General features: G+C 39.0%; 2 protein-coding genes across 2 annotated transcripts in view; one reads left to right on the top strand and one right to left on the bottom strand.

The window, feature by feature from the left end:
* The window catches only part of BORCS5 (BLOC-1 related complex subunit 5), a 714,757-nt gene that overhangs the window by 264,016 nt on the left and 434,802 nt on the right, over positions 1–15,939 (bottom strand). The window lies entirely within an intron of this gene.
* Positions 1–15,939, top strand: part of LRP6 (LDL receptor related protein 6) — a 138,395-nt gene that overhangs the window by 107,050 nt on the left and 15,406 nt on the right. The window contains exons 14-17 of the mRNA XM_049782908.1: positions 2,262–2,473; positions 3,327–3,517; positions 11,453–11,662; positions 13,772–13,897. Coding sequence (XP_049638865.1) covers positions 2,262–2,473; positions 3,327–3,517; positions 11,453–11,662; positions 13,772–13,897 — 739 coding nt within the window. The remainder of the gene's footprint in view (positions 1–2,261; positions 2,474–3,326; positions 3,518–11,452; positions 11,663–13,771; positions 13,898–15,939) is intronic.

A 15,939-nucleotide genomic window follows, 5' to 3' on the forward strand; every position in this document is an offset into this window, starting at 1 on the left:
GGCCATACCTGGTGGTGCTCAGGTTACTCCTAGCTCTACACTCAGAAATCACTTCTGGCAGGTTTGGGGGACCATATGGGATACCAGGGATGGAATCCGGGTCCATCCAAGGCAGCCAAGTGCAAGGCAAATGCCCTACCACTGTCCTATTTCTCTAGCCCCCCAAATTAATTTCTTATGCCTAGAAACAAATTATTGATCTAGTAGCTCCCTTTTTTTCAAATGATCTTAAAGTAGTTTTTTAATAAAGCTATTATGTTGTTTTGAAATGCTGTTGTAATGTAAATATGATCTAAATTAGGTTAACAGTAGCATATGTTCATATATTGGTAATAACTTTGTCACTACAACCATATATATAACTTAGTCTTATTCTATTTGTTTAGACTATTGGAAGCTTAGAAATAAGGTAGACCTTGCCTCATAACAGCTGTTCTACAATTCTTTTTGTTTGTTTTTGTTTTTGGGTCACACCGGCAGCGCTCGGGTTACTCCTGGCTCTGTGCTCAGAAATCACTCCTGGCAGGCTCGGGGGACTACATGGGATGCCAGGATTCGAACCAGGGTTCGTCCTGTATTGGCTGCGTGCAAGGCAACTGCTGTGCTCTGGCACCTCTTTTTTTTTTTTTTTTTTTTACCCTACAATTCTAAGGAACTTCCTACTGGTAGGATTATAAAGGACATAGCTAGTTACCTGTTTTCTAGTAGGGACTCAATAATTATACTGCTATTGAACTTCTATTTCAAGTTTCAGTGGAGAGGGAGTGCACAACACAATCTCACTAAAGTTTAAAGCAGGTAACTGGTTGAATCCTCATGGAATAAATACATGAATATTTTATTTTAATAAGCTTTCCTATGCAAGCAAATGTGTAGAATATGTTAATTTATTATTCTTTGGTTTTGTGGCAGTGTTGGATTTTTTAAATGTACTTAAAAAGATTAGATTATTATATTTGATATGTCCTCACATAGAAAAAGGACCAGGAGATAATGGATTTCAGGTTGCTGAGGAATCATTACAGGTGAGGTTATAGAGATAAATGACAGATGCACCTTAGACTAAGTAATGTGATAACTAGTAGATAGTAATCATAGCAGTAATTATATAGTCAAGGACCCAGCAAACAAATGTGATAGTATCAGTAAGGAAGATGCTACCTTAGAGATTCTGGGAAAGTAAGTATAACTTATTCAGATAAAACATGAACAGAGCCTTTCATTTTGCATGGCTTTACAAAAAATTTTTTAGTAGATAGGAAGATTAGAGAAAAAGACATGATTGATATAATATGTAGTTTTGACTAATTACTACTTGCGCTAGAATTGTGGTTCTTTTTTCATTCCTCTTTTTTTGGGTTTTACCACACCCATACCAGCATTGCTTTGGTGCTGTTTCCTATCTGGGCTCTGGGGTCGTCCTTCCTGGCAGTGCTTGGAGAATGTTGCAGCGCCAGAGATCAAACCAAGACCTGGCCCCTGCAAAGCAAGTGCTCAGTGCAATGAGACATCTCTCAGATCTAAGAGCAGAGTTTGTTAACCTAAGTACAGTGGACACTTTGGGGCTGAGTACTGGTTGTTGTTTGTGTGTTGTTTTTTTTTTTTAATAAATTGCTAATATATACATTGTGGGATGTTTTGCCGCATCCTTGGACTCTGGTTTTGAATTCCTACTCCATATGTTGCTCAAATGCCTTCCCTAGTAGAGGCGTTTGCAGATGCAGATTTTCTCCTGTAGGTGAACTAGTGCTTAAAGTAATCTAGGGTGTGGTTCTAGCGCTGATTATGTCCATTTACTGGAGACATCTACCACTTTTGCTCCCATCTCTGATAAATGCACAATCAGATTGGGGGGGATCGGTTTTTGGGTCACACCAGCAATGCTCAGGAGTTACTCCTGGCTCTGTGATTAGAAATCACTTCTGGCAGGCATGGGGGACTATATGGGGTGCCGTAATTCAAACCACCATCTATCCTGGATCGGCTGCGTACAAGGCAAATATTCTACCGATATGCTATCTCTCTGGCCCCTACACAATCAGATTTTTAGAACAATTATTATGGCATCAGCTCTCTGCTATGTGTCATAACAACAAAAAAACATTTTGAAATGCTTGTTAATAAAGAAGCACATTTGGGTTTTTTTGAAGAAAAAAAAAAACTAATTGGTAAAACATTTCCTGAGATTTGACCTTAGATGTGTGGTCACAGTGACTGACATTAAGTTTGATTTTCTGATTTTCTCCCCCCCCCCCCCCCAGGGCTTTACAGTGGTTGTGAGCTCAGTTCCAAATCAGAACCTAGAAATACAGCCCTATGATCTCAGCATCGACATTTATAGCCGCTACATCTACTGGACTTGTGAGGCTACCAATGTGATTAATGTAACAAGATTAGACGGGAGATCAATTGGAGTGGTGCTCAAAGGGGAACAAGACAGACCTCGGGCCATTGTGGTGAATCCAGAGAAAGGGTATGTTACTGAAGCAGCTCCAATTTAGGATCCTACCTCTGTAGTTAGTTTTTTCTGGCTACATCTTAGACTTGTTTCTCTCTCATATATTTTTCTACTAGACTTTAGGTTCCTTTATGTTAAAAACTTTATTTTTGTTTGTTACAGAGCTTTGCATTTAATAAACTACATATTTGCTTCTGAATGAATGCTAAGGAATTTAGCATGGAAAATGACTTATTTTAAAAGAGTTATGTAGCATAGGCATTAAATATAAGTAATTATTCATATGACTTATTTTTATCCATAAAGTGAGTTAAGTAGAGAAAGATTTTTTTTTTAATTGTGTCCATGTTGCTCTGGTTATTTCTCTTTGATTTAACTTATTCATCATACAGACATAGGCATGCATGTGTCTAATGTTTTTTTTTTTTTTTTTTTTTTTTGGTTTTTGGGTCACACCTGGCAGTGCTCAGGGGTTATTCCTGGCTCCAGGCTCAGAAATTGCTCCTGGCAGGCACAGGGGACCATATGGGGCGCCGGGATTCGAACCGATGACCTCCTGCATGAAAGGCAAACGCCTTACCTCCATGCTATCTCTCCGGCCCCGTGTCTAATGTTTTAATCATGCAGATTTTTTGCTAATCCATATAAGTTAGATCCCTGAGAACATCTGTGTACTTTCATCACTGCTATTAAAGCAATAAACATACCCCACAACCTTTCAAAAAACATGAACTTTAAAACTATTATTCCACTTCCTTTTTGTCTTAAGAATATTCTCATCATTGTGCTTAAATAAAGATATTATTTTTTAGAAAAAGAATATTTTCATTTTGTATGTGATCAACTTACTGTTTTTTCCTATCTCCAGGTATATGTATTTTACTAATCTTCAGGAAAGGTCTCCCAAAATTGAACGAGCTGCTTTGGATGGAACAGAGCGTGAGGTCCTCTTTTTTAGTGGTTTAAGTAAACCAATTGCTTTAGCCCTGGATAGCAGATTGGGTAAACTCTTTTGGGCTGATTCAGACCTCCGGCGAATTGAAAGTAGTGATCTTTCAGGTATGTAAGATGTGTTTTCCTATTTTGATTTGAGATATTGAGATAATTTATCACTAACACTTGTATTTTATTGTTGCTTTTCTTTTTGCCATATCTGGCTAGGCTCAGATCCATGCAGTTCTGGGGTTCATACCAGGGCCTCCTATATGCAAAGTGTGCTTTATATATGCTTAACCTACTGAACTGTCTCAGACACAACATTTGTAATCTTTTTTTCATTTTATTATGATTTGGTTGTTTTTATTTTTCGCCACACCCAGCAGTGTTCAGGAACTGCTTTTGACTCAGTGCTCTGAGATTTCTCTGGATTATGTGCTAAGAATCAAACTCATGATTTACTGTATCCACTTCAGCCTTTTAAACTGTTATCTCCTTAGTCTTGTGCTTTATCTGTTTTTTTCTATGATTTTGTTTGTGAAATGCAGCATCACATTAGTTGGAAAGCACAGTTTCTTTAGCCTTTAAAATATTTACTACTACTTATCAAATAACTTGCCAATTTCTTGATTTGACTCTGTTTAAGTAATATATTTCCAGTGTCTTTTCCTAATTCTTTTCTAATTTGATTTTTGTTCTCTTCTACTTTGGCCTGAATTTTAGCCTCTGAAAAACTTGCTGATTTTTCCTCCATTGAAGTTTATATACTTCTTTTTTAAAAGAAAAAAAAAAAAAAAAACATTTTTTTTTTTTTTGAAGCATAGTTTCTCCTCATGTTACTACTATACTCAAAATACCTTCCAGGTTAGTCTCATAACTGTAGGGAAGAAAGTTTAGTTTTTTACTTAAGTCGATTGGTATTTGCCTTTCACAAACACACAGTTAAGCTCAGAAGATATTTACATTCTTGTACATTCTTGGCCTTTGACCTGATTATATCAGTAGTATGTTTCAGTATACTTTTTACTCTCATTCTCTGAGTCCTCTACAATCATAATTCATCCCTCTTCCTTCAATTTTTGATGACCAAATAATCTCTGTTCTTACTAGCTATTTGGAACGTGAATTTGAAGTAGACATCAATGTCTAGAGAAGTGGAAAAAAGGTGTAAGTTAGCATCCAACAGTGCCTGGTTTGGTATAAAATGGCAGGCTCTCTTGCACTTTGGTCGACATTGGTAGATCTTTTAAAAAGAACACATTGTCATAAACTTTCCTTTTATATGAGTTAGCTCTAATATAAAATTACAGACACTGTTGTGCAAGAGTATTTACTGAGTGTTTCTTGTGTATTCTATCACAAAGAATTATATATCAAGTAAATATTACAGGATTTTTTTCTGTTTGTCATTTGAGGGACACACCCAACTTTGCTTGGGTCAGGGCTTCTTGCTCTGCTTATTGATCACTCCTGATGGTTTTGGAGATCTAACCCTAGTCACATGTATAGAAGAAGGCAAATGCCTTTTCCATTCTACTGTCTCTTTGACCACTAGAGATTTTCTTTTTTTTCTTTTTTTTTTTTAATAAGGTAGGCTTGTACACTGATGTAGAAGGATGATTATTTTTTAAGTTTAGTTGCATAATAATGTTATCTAGGGCTGTGGAGGTAGCACAGGGTAAATTTAGGGTTGCATACTTTTAAGTGTCCAAGTCTTGTTTGTACCACTTGCCCCCCAAATATTGTCAGGTATAACCCTGGAGGTCCTCAAACATCATGGGGTGTGGCCTTAGTGCCCCTTGAGCATGATCCTGGTGACCCACTGCACCACATCCTTGTACCCTAGTATTTAGCCATTTGGTCCTATTGACTCAGTGCTATCAAGAGTAGGCCCCAGCCCCCACTCTCAGACGCTCTCCCCCATGCACACTGCTCAGGAGACACCCCTCTCCCAATCTAGTTTTGTTAAAAATTTAAAACTAATGTGTAGAAACTGTATATTACTTAACTATGCTACATTACAGTTGTATGTAGATCATTTTATTTACTAGTATAAAAATATCTCAAAATATATACTATATATATCAGGGGTCTCAAACTCACGGCCTGCGGGCCGTTTGCGGCCCTTCCTACAACATTTTATGGCCCGCGGCCGGCCTTCAAATATCACAGTATTCGTGATTATTCACTTACCGAATAATCGCAATGAAAATCACATTAGTAAGAAAAAATCGCATTAAACATTTGCATACTTCGAGCAGTTCCGTTAGGGGTATGCAAATGTTTAATGCAATATTTTTTTCTTACTAATGTGATTTTTTTTTTATTGCGAATATTTGGTAAGCAAAATCCCTTATGCAGCCCTGCCTAACCCTGACTTTGCCTCTTGCGGCCCCCAGGTAAATTGAGTTTGAGACCCCTGATATATATGTATGCTTGCACTGCATGCAAGGCAAGAACCTTACCCAGTGTACTATTGCACTATTGCTTTGATTCCTATATGTTTGTATTTTTCTTGAGAAATGTGAAAATATAAATTGAGAGGGTTGGAAAATTAGCACAGTAAAAGGTTAAGAAAAATTAGAGCATTTGCATTTTTGTTTATTAGATTTATAATTAAATAAAATCTCAAAAGTATTGTGTTCTTAGGTACCTCTTATATTGTCTTGATATAGTTACTAGTATCAAATATTGAAGGTAATTTTTCACCTTTCAATTTATATTCTTTCCTTTTTCCCTTCCCTTTCCTTCTTTCCTTTTTCTTTCCTTCTTTTGAAAAGTAGAATGTACTCTGGGACATGGCTTAAAGGACTAGAGTACATACCTTGCACAGGTGAAAAATTAGAGGGCTAGTGCAATCTGGATGCTTGGCTTGTGTGTAGCTAGCTGTTCAGGGTTCCAGGTTTCGATCTCCGGCATCCCGAGCACCACCAGGAGTAATAAGCCTTGAGTACTTCTGGGTGTAACTCTCCCCCCTCCCCCCAATAAAAAGGTTTTATTGTTTGTTTGATTTAGGGGGTGGGCACATCTGGCAGTGTTCAGGGTTACTCCTGATTTTGCACTCAGAAATCGATCCTGGCAGGAGTATCATCTATAGATTAGGTTCTGTTTAATAATTAATATCTTGATACTATTTTATAGAGGAAGATACTATGTATTACATAAATGTCCTCATTTTTCCTTTTTTCAGTTTTTTTGTTGTTGTTGCTGTTGGTTTTGGGTCACACCCGGCAGCACTCAGGGGCTACTCCTGGCTTCTACGCTCAGAAATCACCCCCGGCAGACTTGGGAGACCATATGGGATGCCGAGATTTGAACCATTTCTACATGCAAGGCAAATGCCCTACCACTGCTATCTCTTCAGCCCCTTGTTTTTTATTTTTAAGATTTACCCCACCCTTTTAATAGCTTTGTTTTTTGCCATCAAAATTAATCAAAAATAATTAGAAAAATAATATTGTGGGTAGGGCTCTTATCTTGTAGGCTGCTAACCTGGGCTGGACCCACAGTACCCTATTTGTTCTCCTGAGCATAGCCAGGTGTGACTCCAAAACAAAAAACAAAATTGATAGGTTTTTCACTTTTTTTTGTTTTGTTTTGTTTTGTTTTGTTTTTCGGGCCACACCCGTTTGATGCTCAGGTGTTACTCCTGACTAAGCACTCAAAAATTGCCCCTTGCTTGGGGGGGACCATATGGGACGCCAGGGGATCAAACCGCGGTCCTGATCCTTGGCTAACGCTTGCAAGGCAGACACCTTACCTCTAGCGCCACCTCGCCCGCCCCCAAAGTTGATAGGTTTTTATCTTGTCTTGAGGGTCCTACAGAAACATTGGTGACATCTCCTTATGTCCCGCACCAATGTCCGTGAGGCTGATCTTTCACTACTGTCAGGTAATCTAGTCAGGTTTTCCTTTATAACTACTTTAGTTTAACTTTATCAGAGTTATCCTTGGAAATCTTTTGTTTTTTACAACAGTTTTCTGTTGTACAACTGAAAGTTTGTATTTCAGTCTTCCTGTACCCAGTTTTTAAATTTATTTGCTTAAAATTTACCTCTTAAAATTTTTAATCTCTGGACACTATAAATTGACTTTAATGGAAACGAAAGATTTTTCTGTTTAATGCCATATATCAAAATACCTATATGAATTCTCCCCCTAATGCCTACAAAATAAAACCTTATAATTTTAAAGTTCATACATGAAACTTTTTTTTTTTTTTTTTTTTGGTTTTTGGGCCACACCCGGCGGTGCTCAGGGGTTACTCCTGGCTGTCTGCTCAGAAATAGCTCCTGGCAGGCACGGGGGACCATATGGGACACCGGGATTCGAACCAACCACCTTTGGTCCTGGATCGGCTGCTTGCAAGGCAAACGCCGCTGTGCTATCTCTCCGGGCCCTCATACATGAAACTTAAGTCATGTAGCACTCCTATGTTAAAGTGTCTCTAAAAATACATTTCTTCAATCTTCTATATGGTTAGCAAGGTGATTGGTAATGCCTACCTTATACTGTCAGGCCATACTCCTTTTTCAGACTCAACCAAATCACTTGCGCTGTTTGCTTTGTCCAAAAATATCTGGTGCTTCCAGCTCCTATGTTCACTAGTCCCCTGGGCCACTCCTCAGGTAATGAATTCATCAGGTCAAGAACAGAAAAATAGGAGACCAATGAGGAGGGCTACTCTGGATGATACCCACCTAAGCAACAAATGCATGACCCTGGCCATGCTTGGGGGCTTCCAAGGCTCCTCCTGGAAGTGTTAAGTAGGGCCTATATTGTCGGGCTGAGCTTGGGCTCTACCATCACTTGTTTTGTTTTGTTTTGTTTTGTTTTGTTTTGAGGCCACACCTGGCCATGCTCAGGGCTTACTCCTGGCTGTGCAGTCAAGTATTATTCCTGGTAGACATGGGGGACTATATGTGATGCCAGGAGTCAAACCCTGGTCAGCCACATGCAAGGCAAGCACCCTATCCACTGTACTATCACTCCGACCCTTGACCATCATTTTAAATAGCTATTTAGGACAGAACATTAAACTTGTTTATAGTCTACCATGGGCTTGAGGTGACAGTTTCTTTTACTGTAGTTTGACAATACAGTCAGGGATTGCAGTGCCTCCTGTCTTTTTTCCTCAGAATTGCTCTGGCTGTCTGAGGAGTCTTATAGTTCCTTACAGATCTGAATAGCATTTGTTCTATATCCTTGAAGAGTGGCATTGGGACTTTAAAGCATTGAATCTATATAATGCTTTGGGTAGGATGGCTATTTTAACAATGGGAAGTTATTTCTTCTAGTGTAGTGACTTACCTTTTTTTTTTTTTTTTTTTTTTTTTGGTTTTTGGGCCACACCCGGTGATGCTCAGGGGTTACTCCTGGCTATGCACTCAGAAATCACTCCTGGCTTGAGGGACCATATGGGACACCGGGGAATCGAACCGCGGTCTGTTCTAGACTAGCATGGGCAAGGCAGATGCCTTATCACTGTGCCACCACTCTGGCCCTGCGACTTACAATTTTTGATAGATATCGTTAATAGTTCCTTTTATACTGAAATTGTTATATTTTTTATAATTTCAAAGTTTTATTTAAAATTTATAAACTCCAATGCACATATATTCTGTAGATAATCAAATGAGCTTTGACAAAATTATGGTGTTGTTTCTTATGCAGTTTGGGAAAGTGAATCTCTCTATAATTAATTATTCGGGATCCATTTCCAGTGTTGTTTTGGCTGAGAAGAGTTGGGGCCCACCAGCCTATCTCAGAGTGCCTATCACTGGAGTGCCTGAGATTCCATGCAGTGTTGGGGATGAAACTAAGATACCATTTGATTTAACTCCCAGATTCCTAGATTTTTATTATTTTCAAATTTTACATAATTAGAAAAATAAAATATATGCTTTTGATGTGCAGCTTCACCTGAAATGTGTACTAGTTTCATGTGTAGTACTATATGAGTACCTAGTTCATCCAGTTGTGAGGGTTATAGAGAGCTTATGAATTTGCCTGCTAGTTGCCATTAGGGTTTCTAGTTTCTGTCCATTATAATAGAGTTGCAAGAACATTTGCTTAAATTATTTTGTTCTTTATTCTTTTTTTTTTGTTTTGTTTGTTTGTTTGTTTGTTTTTGGGCCACACCCAGCGATGCTCAGGGGTTACTCCTGCTGTCTGCTCAGAAATAGGTCCAGGCAGGCACAAGGGACCATATGGGACACCGGGATTCAAACCAACCACTTTGGGTCCTGGATCGGCTGCTTGCAAGGCAAACACCAGTGTGCTATCTCTCTGGGCCCATTTTGTTCTTTTTTCATAACTGAGAACTTAAGATCTCCTGGTATTGCAATTAATTTTTCCAAATTATAACATCATTAATATTATCTAGTGAGAATGGAAATACGAGGTTAAATCCTAAATGCATGTTTTAGATGGAAAATTTTCAATCTGAAGGAATTTATTGGAATATTATAAGATCTCAACTAAGTGAAATTCTCTAAAAGCTAAACATAGTGAGATTAGTAGTTGCTAAGGATGGGAGCTGAGGAGGAATAGGATAAACAAGTGGAACATGGGTAATTTTAGAACAGGATAATTATTCTATTTGATATTCTAATAATGAATACATATCATATTAAAATTTTTAGAAGCTATGATACACACCTCAACACAGAGAGCTTCTGGACCAAGTAACTTCACTGCAGAATTTTATTAAACATTTAAAAAATTTAAATCACATCAGTCTTACCAAAATGGTGAAAAAATTTGAAGAGGAAATTTCAAGCTAATTATGAGTTGAAATTACCCTGAATAAAGACCAAATATCTCTTTAGAAAGAGATAACTATAAACCAATAGCACTAATAAATAAAGATGAAAATATTTTCTACTGAAATTGTTGATTGAACTCATTAAATGTGAACCACAAAAAAGTTTTATAGATAATTTAAGGACTATTATAAAGAAGGGGAAATGTTTTTCCCCCCCTCGAAGAAGGGAGAAATGGTTCTGGTAGTAATTGAGTGTATACATTTTGGCCTAGGGTATATATAAAAGACCTCTTTTATAGTTCAGCAATACAATATATTGATTTTTTTAGATCTGTGTATGGAACTGTAATGGTTGAGACTAGAACCATGCAATCTCTGAGTCAGTTGTTTCTGTGTAGCTACATAGGGTATTTGCCTCAGGTATACACAGCAAATTCTGAAGGCCGAGAGCTTTGGGCTCCCACCATAATTCATCCAAAAGAGGATTTTTAGAGGGGAACATCCCACAGTACTTGGGTCATGTGTCCAACTCCGCTCTCTACCAAGAGGGTCAATCTAATAGTCCTTATAGGAAACTTGAAACTTGTGCCAGGGATCAAATTGGGGTCAGCCACATGCAAGGCAAGCTTACCTTAATTCCTGTACAACCCCTCTAGCCCCATAAAATGATACTTTGCAGGGCAGGGCTTTGAGTCATACTTGAGAGTTCTCAAGAACTGTTCCTGGCAGTGCTCAGGAGACCATGTGCAGCATCTGAGATCAAAATGGCGTCAGTCTCATACAAGGCAAACATCTCAATCCTGAAAATACCACTTATGTATGTTTTATATTTTAGAGCATTTTAAACATCTAGTTTGAAAATTTATCTTTTTAAAAAGGAACGTTTGAAAACTGCTTAAATTTTTGGGTTTTTTTTTTGGGGGGGGGCCACACCCAGTGGTGCTCAGAGCTTACTCCTGACTGCACTCAAGAATCACTCCTGGTAGACTAGGGGGATCAGATAGGGTGCCAGTGATCAAATTCAGTTGGTCATGTTGTTTGGGGTGCCTTGCCTTTGGTTGTGCGCGCGCGCGCGTGTGGGTGTGTGTGTGTGTGTGTCATGTTTGGGGCACCTTGCCTTTGGTTGCGTGTGTGTGTGTGTGTGTGTGTGTGTGTGTGTTTATACTTTTAGTTCATAAGATAGATTTTACCAGTTCCTTTTCAATACTATTAGAACTTACTTGATACTCACGAAATAGTTGCTAAATGACAACACATATGAATCATTCCTTTTCAACATTTTCCTTTCTAAGGTGCCAACCGTATCGTATTAGAAGATTCCAATATCTTGCAACCTGTGGGACTGACTGTGTTTGAAAACTGGCTATATTGGATTGACAAGCAGCAACAAATGATTGAAAAAATTGACATGATGGGCCGAGAGAGCAGAACCAAAGTCCAGGCCCGAATCGCTCAGCTCAGTGACATCCATGCAGTTAAGGAACTGAACCTTCAAGAGTATAGTAAGTACTGTTAGAGAATACTAATCACAGGACTCTGTGATGAGGAAGTCAGGTAGAATTGATAAAGTTAAGCTGGTGTCTTTTGGTTTTTTGTTTGTTTTTTTAATGCTTCTTAACTCTTTATCTTCAAGATTCTTGCATGCTTTACAGTTTTGTCATTTTTTTTAACATTTTATTATTTTTAAAGTTGTTTTTCTTTTTTTTTTCCCCAAATTTAGCTGGTAGCTTTTTAAAATTAACTATCTTTCCTTTATAGATGCAGGAGTAGTGGAAAAGAATGATTTGCTCATCTTCAAAAGTTTTCCGATATTATAAATATTCTGCTTGCCAAACTTCTCCTTTAGCTCCTTTAAAAATACTAGGTAAGGGGCCAGATAGTACAGAGGGTAGGGCACTTGCCTTGGACACGACTGACCCATTTTTGGTCCCCAGCATCCCATGTGGTCCAAGTCTTCCAGGAGTAATTACTGAATGCAGAGCCAGGAAACCCCTGAACATAGCTGAGTGTGGCCCCAACAAAACAGAAATACTTGTTAAGAGAACAGCCCAAGAGAGGACTGGAGCAGTAGTACAGCGGGTAGGATGCTTGTCTTGCATATATCCAACCTGTGTTTGATCTCCAGTATCACATCAGTTTGCCTGAGCAGCAGCAGGAGTGATCCTTGAGTAATGCAGACAGAGCCAGGAGTAACCTGACAATTGCAGTGTCTGACCAAATAAACGAGAGGGGGAAGGGGAGAGGAAAAGCACAGAACACTATTAGGTGTGGTCCCAGCACCCAACATCCTAACCCCAAACCCAAAGATTTAATTTTATAGTTTATTTTTTTATTTCTTTTGAGGTGGCAAGCCAGGAGCTATTCGCACTGGTGTTCAGGGACTGGGGGTGCTGAGACAGAGTCCTAACATCCTTGCATACATATATACATATGTATGATATCCTTGCATATATATATATAGATTATATAATCATGAATATAGTTGCATGAACTAACCTTATTCATCAGCAAGTGCAAACTAAAAGCGTGTATAGACCTTTTCCTATATATGCAACCTCTTTCTTGATGTGTTTGGGCCACACCCTGTGGTGGTCAGAGTTTAGGAGATACTAAGGTGTTTGTTAGGATTCAAACCCAGATCAGCCATGCGCAGTCTAGCTCCTTATTCAATATACTATCTCTCCTACCTGCATTCAATTTTAATAGTCCTACTTTATTTAGTACGTGTGTAGAAGTAAATACACATTGCTCATTATTTATAAAAAAAAAAATTCCAATACAAAATTCCAATACAAAATTCCAACACCACATATGGTCACCTGAACCCCCCCAGGAAAACTCCTTAGCTCAAAGCCAGGAGTAAACCCTAAGTACTGCCAGATGTCGCCCAGAAACAATTAATATATATATATATATATATATATATATATATATATATAACCTTAGAGAAGACCTAGTTTTTGTGGGGGTTGAGCACACCTGGCCATGCTCAGGAGTTTTTCCTTGCTCTGCACTCAGAAATTGTTCCTGGTGGGCTCAGGGGATCAATGGGGTGCCAGGAATTGAACCTGGGCCAGCCACATGCAAGGCAAATGCCCTACCCCTGTATTATTGTTCAGGCCCCAGAGAAGACTTTCCTTAATAAGTGCGTTGTTTTTCCTTCTTGAATAAAATTTTAACTCTCAACATTAGAAACTATAAATATTTTAAGTCACTGAAAAGTTTTGAAAGTAGCTTATCATTTTTGCCTAGTATTTTTATTAGAACACATCTGTGATTAATACAGCGGGTAAGACACTTGCCTTGGACACAGCTAACCTTGTTCAATTCTTGCAGAACCCCATTTATTCTCTTGAGCCCCACCAGGAGGGGACCCTTGAATGCAAAGTCAGAAATAAGCCCTGAGCACAGCCTGGTGTGGCCCTCCAAAAAGGAAAACACTTTCAGAGTAGTCACTACTCCCAGTCTTAGATGATTGTACCAAGGATGTTAATGTGTTATGGTTCCCTTGGTGATCCGTCAATATGTGATTTTATTTTCCTCCTAAACCGGCCTTCATTTTCTTACTTGCTTTATTGTTGTTTTCTTTTTCTTTTTTTTTATTTTTGTAGGACAACACCCTTGTGCTCAGGATAATGGTGGCTGCTCACACATCTGTCTTGTGAAAGGGGACGGCACTACGAGGTGCTCCTGCCCTGTGCACTTGGTTCTGCTGCAAGATGAGTTGTCATGTGGAGGTATGTGTGTGATCTTCTCGGCAGGTCTCAGTGTTCACCATCTTGTTCTTGTGTTCATGGTAATTAGAAATATTATGTTCAAAATATTACGTTCTTATGTTCTAATAATATTCTGACTTTGGATCTAAGAAGAAAGTACTCTTATTGGAAAATGTTCTGTAAATGATTGCTTTCCCAGTAATAAAATACAGTCTTTTAAAAATGTAAGGGGCCAGGGAAAGGTAGGTTGTGTAGCATGTAAGGCATTTGTCTGCACTTAACTGACCTAGGTTTGATTCCTAGAACTATATATGGTCTCCAAACTACCTCTTTGAGTATCATCAGTTATGTCCCCCATCCCTCAAAAGACAAATTAAATCCTAAGTGATTATAGACAAGTTGATTCTGCTGCCAATGATGACTAAATTTAGGTTTTGTCCATTTATGTATTTTTCCAGTAAAAGCAGTATCTTTTGTTTAAATTTAATATATATTATTTATATAGCAAAATGATACTTTAAACATATCACTGGTGATAATTTTCCAGTAAAATTAGTCCAGTTTCGGGCCCGGAGAGATAGTACAGTGGCGTTTGCCTTGCAAGCAGCCGATCCAGGACCAAAGGTGGTTGGTTCGAATCCCGGTGTCCCATATGGTCCCCCATGCCTGCCAGGAGCTATTTCTGAGCAGACAGCCAGGAGTAACCCCTGAGCAACGCAGGGTGTGGCCCCCCCCCAAAAAAAAAGTCCAGTTCTATGAAGACATACATAACACATGGTATATTCATTTGTTAGGGCATTATACAGTAGCATCAAACTCTAATGCTTATTCCTAACTCTTGTTCCACTTGGAAATTGCTCTAATTCAATTCAGTTAATGGAGACTATAGTGTTTCTTTAATTAGCAAAAAATTAAACAATTTAAAAAAAATTTTTTTTTGTTTTGTTTATGGGCCACACTCGGCTGTGCTCAGGGGTTACTCCTGGCTGTCTGCTCAGAAATAGCTCCTGGCAGACACAGGGGACCATAAGGGTCACCGGGATTCGAACCAACACCTTAGGTCCTGGATCGGCTGCTTGCAAGGCAAACACTGCTGTGCTATCTCTCCGGGCCCAATTTAAATTTTTTAGTTAAAAAAAATAAAAGCATTGGCTGGAGAGATAACACAGTGTAGGGCATTTGCCTTGCATGCAGCCGACCCGTCAGGGACCTGGATTGATTCCCAGCATTTCATATGGTCCCCCAGCCTGCCAGGGATGATTTCTGAGTGCAGAGCCAAGAGTAACCCCTGGACAGTGCTGGGTGTGACCCAAAAACCAATCAGTCAATAAAGTTTAAAAATAAATAAATAAAAAAGACCACTTTAAAAGGGGGGGGGGGCAGAGAGATAGCACAATGGTAAGGTGTTTGCCTTGCATTTAACCGATCCTGGACGGACAGTAGTTTGAATCCCAGCATCCCATATGGTCCCTCATGCCTGCCAGGAACGATTTCTGAACGCAGAGCCAAGAGTAACCCCTGAGTGCTGCTGGGTGTGACCCCCAAAAAGACCCCAATAAATAAATAAAAGCAGGGGGCAAGAGTGATAGCACAGCATTAAGGCGTTTGCCTTGCACACAGTCAACAGGACAGACCCTGGTTCGAATTCCATCATCCCATATGGTTCCCCCAAGCCTGCCAGGAGTGACTTCTGAGCAAAGAGCCAGGAGTAACTCCTGATATCCACCGGGTGTGAACCAACCCTCCCCCCTAATAAAAAGGGACAAACTTCTAATGATGGAAGAATGAAGTAAATAACTGAATTTATATAGTTACTAAGCATAAGCATCATGACCATAAACTGATATAAGACTAACCAACATTTTATAAGCTTATCAAATCCTCCCTGAAAATTCAACACAACAAAGATAATCTGCTTTTTGTTTTTGTTTTTGAGTCACACCAGGTAACACTCAGGGGTTATTCCTAGCTGTATGCTCAAAAATCACTCCTGGCAGGCACAGGGGACCATATGGGATGCTGGGATTCGAACCACCATCCTTCTGCATGGAGGGCAAATGCCC

Source organism: Suncus etruscus, chromosome 11 (genome assembly GCF_024139225.1).
Source record: "Suncus etruscus isolate mSunEtr1 chromosome 11, mSunEtr1.pri.cur, whole genome shotgun sequence".
NCBI classification, from domain to species: Eukaryota; Metazoa; Chordata; class Mammalia; order Eulipotyphla; family Soricidae; genus Suncus; species Suncus etruscus.